At 27.0% G+C, this 18598-nt stretch overlaps 1 protein-coding gene and 1 pseudogene across 1 annotated transcript; both read right to left on the bottom strand.

The window, feature by feature from the left end:
* Positions 1-1331: 1331 nt before the first annotated feature.
* Positions 1332-3095, bottom strand: LOC113385097 (ubiquitin carboxyl-terminal hydrolase 30 homolog). Its single transcript, XM_026622905.1, is given in 2 exon segments — positions 1332-2299; positions 2302-3095. Coding segments are annotated over 2 exon segments (1566 nt in total). The 5' UTR covers positions 2988-3095; the 3' UTR covers positions 1332-1419.
* Positions 3096-10931: 7836 nt separating this feature from the next.
* LOC113384637 lies at positions 10932-17534 on the bottom strand (annotated as a pseudogene).
* Between the last annotated feature and the right edge of the window lie 1064 nt (positions 17535-18598).

Here is an 18598-nt window from a genome sequence, read left to right as displayed (position 1 = left end):
GTTATAGCAATTGGATTAATCTCCATCGTATTAAAAGTATGATTATACCTGACACTAAATCTATTTAGTATCATCTCTACCATGGTAGTAGCAACTATAAAATGTTGTTAATATTCTTGGAGAAGTTAAGGAATGGTTTGTTAAGGAGCAACTTATTATTAACTATAAGTACCAATTTAAATAGTCTAAATTCTCCAATTCTCCTGAGCCCAATAAACTGAGCATGGAAGCTGGTTTGCCTCTCAAAAGTAACTCAACAATTGTTCCATCATTCCCAGTTCGTACTTGGCAGTTGTCATTTTTTTGAAATTGAACAAAATTCATTGTTTTTGCAGTAGTCGTAGACAAATTCCTTACATTAAATTTGGACTGAACTTCCCAATAACCTCGAAAAGAAGGTTGTTTCAAAAAATTGAACTTTGATACCAACAGCCTTTGATAACAAATATTCATGGTCGACTTTTAACTAGATTTTATGTTATTAAAATGCTATTATAATAATAAGTTAATATATTATATATTCATATACAAATAATATTCTTAAATGTTAAACATGAAATAGAAAACAACATGATAAATGACGTTTAAGTTTCGTTATGTAAACAATATGAAATTAGAATTACAATCCGATATCCTTTAGATTATATGTATATAAAATTTATAATAGCTTATTTGGATTTATTTATTTTAAGAAATAGAATATATTTTTATTACAGAGATTATTACAGAAAAATTACTATTACTATTACAGAGATTACTACAAAAAATAACAAGAAATCAATTTTACGCCTGAAGTGTTCGCAATGTGCAACAGGATTGTAACCACAAATATTTTAAAAATATATATCATAGGGGGCAAAAAACAACTAAAAAGTTGATATTTATATAGCAATTATCTATAAAATTGTATTATTGTAACATTGTAATTATAGAGTATTAAAATTCTAGTTTTTAATTTGATATACCCATTTTCTTAAACTTTGATGATTTTTTAAAATTAAACTACTTGTCCGTAATATTTCAGTAAGTTCTATAGGACCATTTTTCCAAATTTGGTCTCAATCGATTAAGAACGGCTTGAAACGTCGAGAAAACATAAAACTAGCAAATCGGATTTTTTTATGAAAACAAACTTCTCCTTCCGGAAGTTAATAAAGAAAATGGAGAGTCAAAGAGCAAATAGTCTTAAAAAATATAAATATATAAATTATTTTTGAATTATTATTTTTATATTTAATATTTATTATAACATATATGTATCATAACTTAATAAATAATGTACATAGATAAAAACAGCTATATTTTTACATAATATGTCATAACTAGGTGTATCAAGCTGAAATCTAATAAAAACAAAATAAATCACAGGATTCTATTAAAACTTAAAAATATTTGAATTATGACTAACTCTTATAAATTTTACATGCATTTTTCATAGAAAAGCATGTAAGCAACAGATTGTAAAACTTCATTTAATGAAACTTCTCTCACTGCTGCATCTGATGTAAAATACCATTTATGCATGTTACGCATGGATCCTCTTCTGTAAGTTATAAAATGTCCTGTCTCAGTATCACCCACATGCACCACAACAGAAACAAGCCGATAAGCAGGAGTGTGCAAATCTCCTGAATCACGAGGTAAAGACATACTTCCAGAGTTGCAGTTTTGAGTTGCAAAGCCGGACTGTAAATATGTAAATTGCGACATGTTCAAGTTTTCTGGAAATGATACATATTCCATTCTCTTGTATGTATTGCCTCCCTCTCTCCACATTGTTCTTGGAATGTGTATGCATAGAATTTGTGGTAGTTTTCCAAAATATATAGTTTTGATGCAACTGGTAAGTTTAGCTCTCACCTGGGAATCCTCTGAAGATGAAGAAGTTGAAATGGAATCTGCATCTTGCTCAATGCTAGACACATTTATGGGCTCACGCTTATTACATTTTTCACACAAAAAATCTTTCACAATCTCAGGTGACACAAAACGATATAAAAGCTGGAGCAAAGAACATCCAGCCAAGTCAGATAATAAATGCAGGGAAATGCTATCAAATTTATCATAGCGAATTGGAGTCTTAAATCCGCATTCTTTACATTTGAACTGTGTTGCCAGTGTACCATGGAATGGAATACTATAATTAGGTTCTTTTGGTACTTCATCAAATAATGCCATCCGAACACAGCTTCCAACACGTTCTAAAGAACGGCAAGATATTGAAGACCTTTTACTTAGTGAAGATCTTTCAGATATATAACGTGGGCGACTTTTTCTTGTAGATGAAGCAGATGCAGCTACTTCATACAAATTGATTTGAGAATCAAAATCAATTTCCCATCTGGAGAATGGGGAGAATTTGGTGTATGAACTTCAGATCTAGTATAATTTGATAAAGGCGGATATGGTGGACTTTGGGGTGCTGTGTCCGGGGTTTCTGGCCACGGGCCAACATCACGATCAGCATAAGATACCATCATTGCACTTGATGGTCTTGTAGGTAAAAGACTGTAATCACTTAATCCCAAAGCATCAGATAAACATCCAATTTTACGTACCGGTTTATTAATTTCTTCTTCCAAACTGCTCAAGATGACATGCAGCAACTCATGAGCATCTTGCTCGTCTGGTGGTATTACCCATCCAAGAGCAAATAATGACTGCAAGATATCGCCTGGCGTATAAGGGTCAGATCTTATTGTAACATGAGTACCGTTGACGACTTCTATGACGGTATTCAAAGTTGTTATCAGACTTTTCGAATCTCTTCCACTGAATTTTTGTAACCATAGTTTGAATTGTGTGCATGCTGCTAAGGCTTGTAAGACTGCATTTAAAAAGCAGGTTCGACCTAAGTTATGAAGACCGCCAACTTGTCCTCTTCTTTTACGTAATCTCGTACCTCCGGAGGGTCCCCAAAGGACATAAGCACCAACTACAACAGCTGCAGTCACGCCAGCTGCCATTAAAAATCTTTCGCCCTCCATTGCTTATTAACTAATAATTAACGAAAGAGATCTTCTACATTATGCTATTTAAATGTTGTTTAATAATTTGGTTTCATTCAATTTATTTGCTCTTATATCATCTGTCAAAGCGATCGATAACAATTATAGGTTAAATGTCAAAAACAATTCATGTTGGTACAACTGTAAGCAGTTTCTGTTTAAATTCAAAAATGAATGTTATGAAATAAAAAGCGTGCGCGTAAGGTTCACATGCGATTGAAGTAAAACTTTTTTGCTATTGTACGAGATGGCGATCATTTCAATTTTGAATAATGCTTTTTAGTAATTTGGTAACACTCGCGTTGCACACATTTATTAATGTCGACCATTATACATATTTATATAATAATAAATTATAAATTATATATTTATAATAGCATTAAAAATATTTATAATATTTGAGCGATTAGGACTTGGACCTTTATTAGAGAAATTTAGATCATTGTACACGTGCTTAGTGGATGAATTTGAACACAAGCAAATAATTTCACAACAATTTATTTATTCTTCCTTTATACATTTCATTTGTTTTATTTTTTTGCAATATTTTGTATTATTTTGAAACTAAATAACAAAACTTGTATTTTTATTTATATTCGCACTTGGCGAAAAAATCATAATAGAAAATTACATTATAACTTCGTGTGATTTGCTTCTAATTTATCACAAAAATTCTCGTGATAATAAATATTTGTTGCGATTAACGCGAGCTGACAAAAGTGTCGTTATTCTGTGTTAAACAATCTGCAAGAATTTCAAATTATTTCTTTAATGAAATAAATCTTGAATTTTAAATAAGTTCTTTTTCTTTCTCACCGAGGTAAATCAGTAAAACGTACCAATAATTGAAAAAGACTTACCAAACTTTCTACTAAAATGATCCAAGTAAACAAATTGGATCATTAAAAGTTAATTTGTTAAAATGAGTAAAAGTAAAAGTAAAGGAAATTCATAATGGCATATACAAATTTCATAAAATGCCTAAAATTTTTGTAAGAAAATTATATCGCCGATTTGCCCAATGAGCAGAGAAAAAGACTTAAATATTAAAACTGTCCACAATGCACATAAATATCAGTATGTTAATCAAACAGATTTAAACACTATATATGTCATTACAGCATTTTATTATTATTCACTTATTTTATTAATTGGTCAATTCTCAAATGTTTCATCAGGTTTTTTGTAACTTTATTTTCATTTCAATTTGTTTTAATCAATTTTGAATTGATAGCCATTTGCAATAATTTCGAATAGATTATATCTAATAAAAAATAATAAAATCAATACTACATTTGTAATAGTACTATACCTACATTTTGTGGGTTAAATGATTAAATTTTATGAAAAACTTTAGTTGCAAGGACAGAAAATGTGAAATTATTTTACATTTTTCAAATAAAAATCGATCTTCTTCTCATTTCCTAATTTTAATTTAAAGAATCGATGTTCAAGTGAATATTTACAAATAGTTATGTAGTAAATTAAAAATCATATTTTTTACATATCATAAAAGGGCTTTACAGCTCAACTTGCAAAATATGTTCTTTCCATAAAATTTGCATCAAGAAAATATAAATTTAAAGAAAAGTCTCCGAGGCAATAGGCCGAAAAATAAAAATATATATTGAGAAATATTTAAACTTTGTAACGTATGGAATTCTATAATGTTTTTAATTTTACAATAATAAATAAAATAACTATATTTCTTGTAATTCAAGATAAAATGAATAATTTTGTGCAATTTATCACATAATTGTAAGACTTTGCTTTAAATTTATGTTTACGAGAAGTCATCTCTATTAAATGAAAAAAATATTGTAAAGTACACATTTACTTAAAAATTAAAACCGTGAATGATATGCGATTCATTCTATTAAAAAAATTAAACAAAAACTATCTCTTTATGGGTATATCAGTAAATGTTAATAATTAATTATGGAAACGCTTTTATAAATATTTAGAGATACATATCGGCATATTAATGTCTACTATGATTCATAAAAAGCTTTATTAAAAAACAACAAAGTAAATTTTAAAATTTAAAACTGCTCGAACTTATAATTTTTTGTTGTTTATTAATAAGCTTTTTATGATATTTCATATAATAGCATATATTCTACACATATAGATATAAATCCTAAAAATATGCAGTCATTTTTATATGAAGAATTTGAGATTGTTATTTAGTATCCTATGAATTAAAATTTTAAATTTTATTGAAATCATACCTATTTAAATTAGATAAGAAATAAAGCAAAATGCAGTTTTTCGTGTAAAGATTTTAGTGCAAATGCAATTTATACTGCATTTAGCATTAATTTTATACTTATATATTTAGCTTTATCTTGATATAATAATCATATATTCAGGTTATTAAATTTTTGGGTATTTATTGAATATTTTGGAGATAATTGGAGAGTACTTTAGGTAGAAAATATACATGAATAATAATTTAAATAATGTTTAAAATAGGTAATTTTATTTGTATTTAATTTAACAATTTGTTGTTAAAGTTGCTAGTCACAACGGTAAGTAAAACCCTTGTTTTCTCGTTTTAATTTTTTCTAATTTGTTTTTTTATATAATATATTCATTTATTTTGAAAACTTTTATTTGTTTATGTACTAACTAGGGGCACCTTATAAAAGAAAAATTATAAGATATTTATTATTTATTTTATATTGGCTTTTAATTTACACTAATAATATTATATCTTTCAATATCAGAACAAAATAATTTTAATTTTTTTTTAACAATTTGAAGAATTAATTATAAGTATAATTTTTAAAGCACTCTCCAAATATTTAATCAATCCAGGTTGTTTAATTTATAATTTCTAATATTAATTTATTTGCTATAAACATCAATAATATATTTGGAATATAATTTTTTCAATGGTGTTAAATTAATGGATATATCTAGACAAGTATTAAATATAATGAATTTGTGAAAAAAATAATATTCGCAGTGTTTATAATGTTTAAGTTACATATTTTTTATTAGCATTCAAGATATAGTTTTAATAAAAAATTGATTAAATAAGAATTTAAATTAACATGAGAAATAAACAACTAAGTTTATTGTTGCACTGTGATTATGATTTTGGTTTATTAGGCTAATAATTTTGGGTTTAATATTTATTTTTAAAATAATAAATTTGTTAAGTATTTAATTTTTTTATATCAAAGATGAAAGGTGATGAATGAGAATAAACACCAATATTAATAATAACATCAATTATATATAGTTTGCAAGCTTTCTCTATCATGCAGGTAGATTTAAAAGTTTTAGTACACGAGATTAAATAAATGAATTCAAAATTAAAATTGTTAAAACAAATAAATTAAAAATTTATTTTTAAATATTGCCTAATGTTGTGAACAAATAATCATATCTGATAAAAAACACTGCAATGCTATTTGCATAAAAGAAATAAAAATAACATTAAAATTAGGAATTATGAAAAATTTAAAACACATGAGACATCACGAAGAATTTATGCAGTTATTGATTGATAAATGCGTTTCATTTACTTGTTTTGTTTAAAATTTTGTAAATTTATTCCAAGTAAATGCCCAGGTGTAAGTTTGCCTTAATTGGCTTTTGTTACGTAATATATTTTTTGTCTTATATCCAACATGGATATGAAAGTTTCACAGTAATCAAGTAGTTATACTTTTGAACTGAAAATATAATTTGAAAAATAAATGGATTTACATGAAATATATAAGCCATCACATGATAGCTTACATAAAAGTAAAAAAAAACTCAAAAATATTTGTTCCTTACTAAAACACAATATATATTTTGAAATGTCTACATCGGTATTGTTTATTAATTTTAATAACAATATCCTTCCTTATTGTACGATAAAAGTTTTGTCATATGTATATATGTAAGTTTTTATATATTTTTATCATTTTCAAATAAAAATTTATAAACTTATATTTACTTATACAATAATATGCATTCATTTCACATTCGCTCATACATTTTTGCCATCCATAAATTCAATCACTCCATTTAATGGATACATACCAATGTTATAAAAAAGAAACAGAATATGAACAGCTCACAAAAGCTGCTTTTAGTACAAACTATAATTAAATATAGTAAAGATGAACGAGGGATTGTAAACAAAACATAAAAATAAAATCCTTCGTTTTTTCTGCATTAAACTAAAACTTATATAATCTAAAACACAAGTGATTATTTTATTATGCAAAACATTTGAATGCAACAACGAAAACCATTTGCGCATATTATCATAATGCGCAAATGGACACGATTTGCTAAAAAAAATTATTCATAACATTGCAAAAAGCTACAAAAACGTACTACGATCAATGGTGTGATAGCTTCGAATTAAAATGTTGATACTATCGAGTATCCAAATTAAATTTGGAAATTAATAAATGTTGTGTGTTAATTGACAGAATCTTTACTTCTTCTAAAAGCAAATGAATAAGTTATATGTTATGTTACTTATAAAATAATTAATATTTTTAAATACAACAATAATGTCTGCATTATTATCTTAACGATGGGAAAATGTAGTAAAAGTCAACAGATCTAGTTGACCGTATCACTCCTGATTATTAACCATAGGGTTAATAAAAGTATTATAAATTCATCAAAATTTAATATTAAAAATGATCAAACAATACTGATCTTATTATGATCATACCTAATTATACATGTGATAATATAAAATTTCAAATCAATACACTAGCGAATACTATTATTAGTTTATCATAGACTAATGCATTGATTAAAATTCAGGGTCCATCCTTAAATTAATTAAAAACTGTACTTCATCTGTCACACCTCTCAAAAATCTAGTATCGTTTTTGTACTTAAATTTAAGTAAAGTGCAAACAATAATAGATTATAGACTGGCTTACAATAAACATGCAAGCTAGTTTACATATTTTAAATATTTTTTATGTGAATGTTATAATAATGAGACCGTGTTGCATGATTATTTTCTGAATTCTAACCATTCTCCGATGTAGAACGTCACTGTGATAACTTCTGTTAGCGGTTACCTGGGAGGGATCATAAAAATCAGATTAGGAGAGAACGTCTCTGAAAGTTTGATTTATTTCTAAATTGTGTTGTTTAATACTAACGTCAAATTAACTACGATAAAATAAATGCATTAGTAATCTACTATTAATTACTGACAAAAGCATGCACAACATAAATATCTAGTGAGAGGAATTTAGTCATTCATTTCTTTTCTCATGATTTGTACACACTTGTTTTTTATAAAATTTAGAACCAAATTTTTTTTAATGATTCTAATTTCAACACACAATAAGATTATATCATCATAATCTATAATTTAAAAGTGAGGGTATCGAAAATCAAAGCAAAGGAAGAAAAAAATAAATAGATAAAGAAAAGTAATATAAATAATGAAATAATATTAATAATACAAATAAAATAAAAATGTAATGATAAATAAAGTGAAAATTCGCTATTTTGTACAGCTATGGCCAAAAATTAATATTTTACACTCAAGAGTTGAAATAAATTGCACAAACAAAATGGTTGTTGATAAAAATGAAAGAAAAAAAAAGATTTTTCAAATAATAAATTTCTTAAGTCCATTGTGTAAAATATTGCTCCTGATATGTCCAATGCAGAAAGCTAAATAGGACTTCTGATTTACATCTAAAAAAACGTTTTCCCATCCCGAACACAGAACTGCATTTAACTTACAGCAAATATAAATAAAACCATCAAATTCTTTAAAATTTTATTAAAACAAAACATTTGAAGACGGACACGATAGTTGGAAGAACCAAAAACAAAACAAAAACAAACAATTCGCCAAAATTAATACAATCAATCAATTAAAAGCGTATCACTGCGCTAAAAATTTCGTCAGTGCCGAAGAAGTTTACTTTGCAATTGGAAATACAAATGCAACATGTTTGTTCTATTTTCGATTATCATTTTTGCGTACTTTTCAAATAACCAACACTTTGATGGCCCGTCACCTTGTTGGATTTTCCCATTCGGCCTGTGACTGTGAGCGATTTCGATTTATCAATTTCACCTGTTTAAAGGAAAATTAATTAACTGGAAGGGAAGGGAAAGTATAGGTAATCGGTAGAAAGGACTTAAGGACGCATACGCAAGTCGATCAAAATAGTATAAACTCAAAATAGTAATAGTATAGTAGTAAATTAAAAAAGAAATCTTTAAAATCATAAGCTGCATTTATCAGAAAAATAAATATACTTAAAATATTAAGTATTATTCAAATACTATGTTTTGTTCAGAATTAGAACAAACTTATTAAATTTACTTTTAAATAAAAGTGTAGTGTAACAAATTAAAACTACATTTATGATTGTAGTATATGTTTGTTGTATTCTAAATACACATGCACTTTTGAATTGTCCTCATTTATACAAACACAAAAGCTACTTGTAAAGATCTCAAGCAAACTAACTAAACTAGAAGCTAAGCAACATAAATTAAAGCTTATTTCAAATCGCATTAAGCATACAGGTAACCCTCCTCGCATAACACGGTTTAAGAATTGAGACTATCCCCCTCATAACACTACTTTTAAAGCATAGGTTTGGTATAACACGGTTTGAGAATTGAACAAAAACCTAATTAAATAAGAAATTTTGTAAAATCTATGAAAACCAAACTTTATCTAATCTAAAATTAGTAAAATCGCCGTAAAATAGCTCAATAAATGTAATGAAACCAGTACAGAAGATAATTAATTTGATATTTATTATTCGAGTGTGTACGTTCTATAGAAAAAAATTCTAGGATATAATTAATATTACTTAATTACCAATTCTTTGAATAAAATAAGCATAAAAGTTCATTGTAAGTACTAACTTTGCATGTGTTAAATATATAAATATCAATTTGGTAAAAGCAAGTGATCGCAAATATTTTTTTTTTTTTTTTAATTTGCAAAAAATGATGCACGGATCTGGAAGTAGTACAGAAAACTGCTCAGAGGATAAAATAATTTTAAAAAAAAAGATCGCGTTGTGTAGCATTTACTGGGTAGTTATGACAAAAAAAAATTAGAGTTCATGTGATGTACTTTTAAAAAAAATCAATAAATATAACAATATTTATTATAAAATATTGATATGTAGTTGTAGATTTTCTTTGATTTCTTATAACATAACCCCTTTTTTGTACTAATTTTTTGTCCCGCATAACACGCTGTTTTTTTTTGGAACGTAACTACCATGTTATACGAGGGTTACCTGTATTTGGTTTTAAAGAAAAGCGTTTCTACGATTGATAAACCAACTTGTAAAAATAAATACAAAGTGCATTGTTGCAAGATATATTTGCATGTACAGTATATAGCAAGAATTTGAGATAAAAAATTGTTCAAAGATTGTGTTCGGTTTTCGAAGTTTTGGGCGCCCAGTATCATATTTTTAAAATGAGGGTAATTTTCAGGTCATATTCTTTAAAAACCACATTCAAAAAACACCTTACTTCCTGGTTTTAAAAATGTATTAAACCAAAATAAATTCAAAAATGTAAAAAAAATAACTCCAAAACTTTTTTTAATTATTGAAATAAAAGTGAGTTGATACTATTTTGATCTTTGCAAACTATATAAATGACAACAGCATTTGTTATTTAAATCGTTTAGTCAATAATATAGATTATCTTTAGTATTTATGTAACATTTAATTCACTAATATTAAGAAAATTGGTAATAAATGTATAAAATCATATTGTCAAATTAGAACCAAATCAAAAATTTAAAAAATAACATTTAGCATGTTTAAATTTCAGTGTAATAATCATTACAATATATGTTGTCTAAAAACAGGTTAAAGAGAAGTCTAACTAAAATTTATATATATACAAAAAAAAAACTTAGCAATCAACTACAAAAATAGCAATAAGTAAATGTGATAACTAAGTGTCATGAATAATATTACTTTATGCTAAAAGCCTTTAGCACAATTATTAATTTTAATCTAACAAAGCCTTAGACAGAATATGTACAATTAGAATTATTCATTAATTCTTTTTCACACAATATATCATAATACTGTATCTCTTACTGAGCCCACTGTGATCATAACTATTTTCCAAGCAAGATATTTAGTTAGCTTCCCGGTACGGAGCTAAAAAAAAGTATGATACAAAAATTAAAACCATGAACCCAATTACTCAAATACTGACACTACATTAATAAAAATTTAGATTAAATAAATATCAAACAACCATAACAAATAAACTATCACTTTAAAACTACTCAACATTAAATTTTACATAAAGCTAGTAAAGTAAAGCAAAATACATACTGGAATGATCACTTAAAAACATTTACGTATCAGAAAGATAATTGAAAAATATTGTAATTTTTCAAAGTATAAAATTATTGGCAATAACATAAATATTGTGTTATTTATATTATAAAACTATTGAATTTTGAAAATGTGACCATTCTAGCTTAAACATTATCAACATATACAAGAAATAGAATATTCTACAATGAAATAATTATATACATTAAATACCTGATGTATTGGGTTGCACTTGAGAAGTACCAGCAGCCCCCAAGTTTGGCGCTCCAGGTTTTTGCTTGAGAATTGTCCAGTCGAATAAGTAATCATATTCATGATTCAAAGTGCGGAACAGAATACGGAACAACTGAAATATTGATATGCAAAGAGTTATTTATCATTTAACATAAAAAATCTACTGAGCATTGAAAATAAAAATAAGAATAGATCAAGTTATGGAATTGAGTAATTAAAAAAATAATAATTCCTGTAATTTAAACTTATGAATATATTTGTACAGGTTGTTATAACTGTACATACTTTGCAAAATCATAAAACTTTCATGCATTATTTTAATATACGTAGTAGATTTTTCTATTAAAATTACCAATATTATTTATTTACATTTACATATTATATATTAATACTTATTGAATGTTATAAAGCAATGCAAATTTCAAAATATGTAATGATCTATTACATATTAAAATAAATAGATATAAGGAGATTATGATTTCATATAAATAGAACTACAGAACATACATACCTGTCTTAAATACATATAATCAGGACCCTCATCAAATCTCAGGCCTCGGCAATAATTTAAATACATTGCAAATTCAGCTGGAAAACCCTAGAATTGATAATTATTAGAATATTGTAAATATAAAAAATTATTTATAAAGCATATAAAAATACATTCATCTACTATAAATAGATGTGTAATCCTAAATTAAATTAGTTTCAACTTGAAATTACACTTGTAAAACTAAAACACCTTTCCATAAAGATCTTTTTCAGTGTGCGTAGATACCATTATAACTTTGTTTAATTACAAAGATTATATTCAATTTGTATATTAAAATATTTTTCACACAAAAAACAACAAATATTTACCTATTAACTGAAAATTATTACAATCAAGTTCACTACAAGTTGCAAAAGGTGCAAAATGAAAGAATAAATTCTAGAATTAATATTTCAATTAAAAAACTAAATATTATATTTTAATATTAAAATATAAATAAAGATCTAAAATAATACATACCTTACACAATACTTCAACAGGTGTGGACATTTTCTTTTCTGAAATTTTTTCATATTTTTGCTTCTTAGTGGCAGCTTTGAGCCCCTGCCACGGTAATGAGCCTCTGTTAAAATACATTAGTACATACCCTAAAGATTCCATATCATCGCGTCTTGATTGTTCAATACCAAGATGTGCATTAATTGATGCATAACGGGCAGTGCCTGTGAATAATAAACCGTATAAAAATATTATCTCAAAAATAGCTTTAATAAACTATAATAATAATAATTTAGCTTTAATAATAATAATAAACTATTAAGCTATGACTATATTATTACCTGTGAGATTCTTGTCTTCCCGATATCCGATGTGCAACCTAGATCTGAGATCCCGGTACTTTTTAGCCAATCCGAAATCTATCAGATATAATTTATTACAATGGCGTCCAATTCCCATTAGAAAATTATCAGGTTTGATATCACGATGAATGAAGCTCTTGGCATGAAGGAATTCTATACGAGCCACCATTTGATCTACAAATGAAGTATAATTGATTTTTTGTTTTAAATAAAAAATAAACTAGTAGTGTATGGCATCGTGCCTTAAAGCAAATTGCTGGAACTTTCCGTACCAAAAATTAAATTTTTTAAAGAAGATTAAAATTGTTTTAAACTTTGAAAAAATCAGATTTTTGAGAAATTTTTAATTTTTGATAAAAAAAATTGACTTTAAAAAAAAAATTGGAAATTTTAAGTTTTTTTTATTTGGAAATTTTGAACTTTTTCAAAGCAATCGCACGGATTTAGTCTGCATAGAGACGCAATATCGAAGCGCGTAAGCGCCGCGTCGCCGTCTAACGGGCGAAAGATGTTACGAAACCCATAGAAATGTAAACAAAATTGATACACATTATTAAAATCTCCATAAAATATATCTAATGGTCATTATTCCCTCGAAATGGCAATTTTTTACTTTTTTTTTTACTATATCTCATATACACAAACATCCATTTTTTCTAAGGTATGCCAAAATATTCAGATATATAAAAAATTTCATTTTCAATTTTTTGTGATTAATATAAGTTGCCCTATGGGAAGATAATACATATTTTAAGACACTTAAGGATCTTATTAGAGTAGATTTGCAATTTTTCTTTTAACACTAGAAAGACGGACGCAGTCATTTTGACTGTTTCCATTTTCAAACATAAAAATAACTATGTATTTGAAATCGCAGCTTCGTGAAATTTTGTGACTTTTTATACAACATATAAATGCGTAGATAAATCGTATTATTTGCCTTATCTCACTTTTATTTTCAATATTCTTACATGTTATGCCTGCATGGACGGAAAACAGTCATTTTGACTGCTCTAGAAATTTTACATAAACAAACGGCTTTGTTATTGTATTGCAAATCGTTATCTCGCGATAATTCATCTCGAATGAGCCATAATGCATTTGTTACATAGAAATAACCGAATTATGGTAAGTATTGACATTAGACCGGTCTTTTTCACATAGTAACTTTCAGTATAACGCGTTGTTCAGTTGATTTTTTAGAACTTATAAATAAAATGTCGAAGAGAAGTGAATTGTTGCAAAAGCTAACACACATAAGTGAAGAGTGTTCCGATATAGAATAAAATGCAGAAAATTGGGCACAATCATCTGAAGATGAATTGGATTATATTCCACGTGAATCATCTGATTCTGAGGGTAGCGATGAAGGTGATCACTATTGATGAAAATGAAAGTGTCATCAGTGTATGCAGGAGGGTGCTAAGTGGCTCAGAAACTGATGAATGAATTCAAGAAACGGAAACAGCTGTCGATGGTACTGTATGGACAAAAATTGCCGAAGGTGGTACTCCAGGAAGGTCATCATCTAATTGTGTCTTCAAGGGTGTGAAAGGGCCAACAAGCTATGCAAAAAAGAAAATTATTATAGGTGATCTTGTCAGTGCATTTTCGTTGATAATAGATAATTATATTATCAAACACATAAAACAGTGCACAGAAGAAGAGGGCAGTCGAATTTCGGAGTACGATTGGACAACATCGTTACCGGAAATACGTGCAATTATTGGAATTGTATATGCTCGTGGGGCCTATGAGGCAAAAAAATTGAAATTGACTTATTTATGGTCAGCAAAGAAGACATGGCAGATCAAAGGTAAAGAAAATATACCGTGAAATCCAGTTCCAATCCAGTAGATGACCTCTGCAAATATTTTTCAATATTTTGGATTTGGCTGCGATAAATGCCTGGATTCTTTATAAGGAAGCGACAGGAATAAAAATCCAAAGAAAACAAATTCTTTGAGAACAGTTTTTGTTTGAATTGGCAGAACTTTCCGCGGACTACACGACATCAACACAAAAAAAATCAAAGGAAAATGATGACCCACAGACATCATGCAAATACCAATAGAAATAAAAGAAAATTTTGCTAAATAAGACTTTGTAATAATAATAAAACTAATAATACGTGTCAAAGTTGCAACAAACATGTTTGCGGAAAATGTATTCATGAAAACATCTTAAATTATATTTGCATGAATTGTAAAAATAATGAACTTCTTTTTCAGATGAACTATTTTTTTTATTTTTAGCACTTATAGATGATTTGTATAAATGTAAATAGTACATGAAATAATAAAAATTAATTTTAAACAAATTTCTAAACGCATTATTTATTTTTTCCACGACGCAGTCATTTTGACTGTTTTCAGGCAATGTAGGTATATTCAATTCGTCCGTCTTTCTAGTGTTAAATATTCAATCAATTATATTATGATAATTACCTGCTAACATAAGAACAGTTTTAATAGTAAATTTACGGCCACAAAAATTAAATAGATCTTCTAGGGAAGGTCCCAACAATTCCATTACCAAAACATTGTATTGTCTCTCTGTGCCAAACCATCTATATAATAATAAAAAGAAAATGAGTTAAATTTTATTCTATGGAAATATAATATTAATTTTAATAGCATTATGAACAATTAACTTGTTAATTGAACTATGTTTAGAACTATGTTTATAGCCTGATGTTCAAGTATAGTTCTGGAAAAACTGTTATATATATATCTACAATTAAGTTTGTATCTTCTTTGTGTTTATGTGTATTTAGGAAATTTAAGTACGAATTTAATTTTAGTGATTCAACAGTTTTATTAATTACAAAATATATATACATATATATATGCTATGATTACATTTGAAATCGCACTGGATACATTTTACATAGATTTGTCAGAGTTGAAAACAAGGTTAATATTACGAGGATAATTAATAACGCAAGATACTAATTCATAGATTAAAATTGTCTTCAAGATGCTCACGGATTCAATTCAAGTATAGTGTAATAAATTCAATCCACATTTTTTTCAAAATCTAAGTGCTTTTATCATGTAATTAAATACTACAATTAAAATATTTTTTCAAATCATTGGACAATGCTATTCTAATCAAACTTATGTAGACTTGTAAAAAAATATTTCAAACTATATTTAAAAATTTAAGCATAACATGGTACCTGACATGTGGAATACCAACACCCCTTGGAGGACTTTATAAAGTTTACTTTCATATAACAATTGAGGATGTCTAGCACGACATCTTCCAATTTAACAGCAACTTCCTGCAATATACACACAAGATCAAATTATTAAACAAAAATGTCAAGACCCAATGTTGAAACAATAATAATTCCAAGTTGTTTACGTGTGAGCCAAAGCCAATATCTTTAAACAAATATGTTTGATAAAGAATACAATTGAATAGTATTTTGAACATTCAATATTCACAGTAATGAGATGCATAATTGAAACTTCATTAGCATGACATGAATGAAATTTTATTACCATCAAGTTAATCAAATAATATAAATTCATTTAAAAAATATCATTGCTAAATTAAGAAGTTTGCATCATGAATCTATAATTTTGTCTCTAGACTACTCGAACATTTTATATTTCAACACATGGACTATTTAATAGAAAATTTTAATTCAAAACTCTTAAAAATGGTCAAATCAAGTACTTTAAAATGGTCAAAGTAACCATACTTTAAAAAATCAGACATTTGGCAAGACTACAAAGTTTTAAATATATTTAAGTCTTAACAAGATATAATTGCTGTGAATTATGAGAACACTGCACATTATCAAAAAATTGTTAAAATGAGTTCCAAGTTGTATTTTGAAAAGAAAATAGTTTTTAGAATTTATTAACTTTATGTTTTAAAATTATGATAATTAGAATGTATTATTGTTTTGAATAAACTTCTAAAAAATCATGCTAGAAATATAAAATAACTATATTTTTTAAATAATCATAGCATTATTAAAATAATTAGTTCTTAAAAACAAAAGGAAAATTCGATATAAAAAATAATGATATGTACATTTGGCCAAATTTATTTCATAAAAAAATTAAATATGCCTCCGTAATATTTTCTATATCAAAATGATATAACTATAACAACGGAGCCAGATGGAATTATTGATAAAATTCTTGCACGGCCCACGATTGTTTTAGACATTTCTAAATATGGAATATATTCAAACTTTTTAAATGTCAAACAAGAAGCGAATCCATATTTATTCATATATTAAACTTTCTAAAGAAAATGTTTAGGAAAAATGATTACATAAAAAGTGACATTTAATACTTTACTTAACCTTTATTGTAAATTTTCATGATGGACAAAATATAATTATTTTTTAAACAAGGTCATTTTTTGATAGATTAAATGGTAAAATATGTGAAACGATGTCTTTTGTATATGGATAGTATACACAATCTGTTGTTTGGTATGATAGCGCCAAAAATCGAGTTACATATGTACGTACCTCTCCATTTGTAATATTGATGCCAATAGATATGTCACCGAAGGAGCCACTACCGATTTTGCGAATGAGACGGTATTTAAGGCCGACAATGAAATCCTTGAGTATAGCCGCCATTATCACTCGGCTCATAAGTCCCGTCTACATTTTTGGTTAGCTCAATCACTAAAACGAGCACAATATTTAACTTCCCAAACGATCACTTCTGCACCGACTTTCCCTTCCTAAATCTGACCTCTGACGTCACACACGGTTGCTTCAATTGCTCGCTGCTTTCAGACTCAGCCGTTCTTTGTTCAGAGCCACTTGCTAGCCGAGAGACGCATGCTAACCAACACAAGGGCAGAAATCGAATTCACTGGAGTGTTTGATACCCAAAATATAACGGATAGCGTTTCCAATAGTGAAGGATAGAATTAGCACACCAACATTTTTGCTTTAATTTCACGATCGAATATTGCTTAGATTTTTATTTGTTTCGAAAAGCCACTTAAATGTCATTTGATGACAATTCATTTTTTTTACAATCATGATTTTTTTCAAACCACGATATAACTATAAGTACTTTTAGTCTTTAAATATTAACAAATGTTATAAAACGTAGAGTAAAAGTAAGAAAAAAATATTATATTAAATTGTGGTAAATATGAAATATAAATAAGTGGTGGCATCGTGCTTTAAAGCAAATTGCTGGGACTTCCCGTATGTAATAAAATATTCGAGGTATATTAAATGTTTCAAATAGATTATTATAATACTGTAAAACTTATATATGTTTACAGAAAAGTAAATTTAAGTAAATGAAAGAATTTGATTAATAAAGGACATTGTCTATATTCATAAGAATTATATAAACTGAATTGGCAGAGCTTAAATTATTCATCTGAAGTATATAAGTGAGATTTAGAACTTTAGCTAAAATTAAAATTAGATTTTGAATTATAAAAAAATTAGGAAAAAATAATTTGTTTTTCCAAAAGCAATCGTTTTGTCAACACAAGCAGAATATTTTTTTATCATTTCAATCGGATACTTAGTTCTCAAAAATCAAAACTACCATTTATTGCACGTTTAACTCAGTGTCTCCAAAACGGCTGGACCTGCCTTTGCCAAAATCTAATTACCACTTCTCCATGTCATTACATATTGAAATTTTTTAGATTATTCAAACGGGTACTCCG

Source organism: Ctenocephalides felis, unplaced genomic scaffold, assembly GCF_003426905.1.
Source record: "Ctenocephalides felis isolate EL2017-DRISC unplaced genomic scaffold, ASM342690v1 CF-g0.4_SCAFFOLD_03571, whole genome shotgun sequence".
NCBI lineage: Eukaryota > Metazoa > Arthropoda > Insecta > Siphonaptera > Pulicidae > Ctenocephalides > Ctenocephalides felis.
This window is presented reverse-complemented; position numbering and strand designations above follow the sequence as displayed.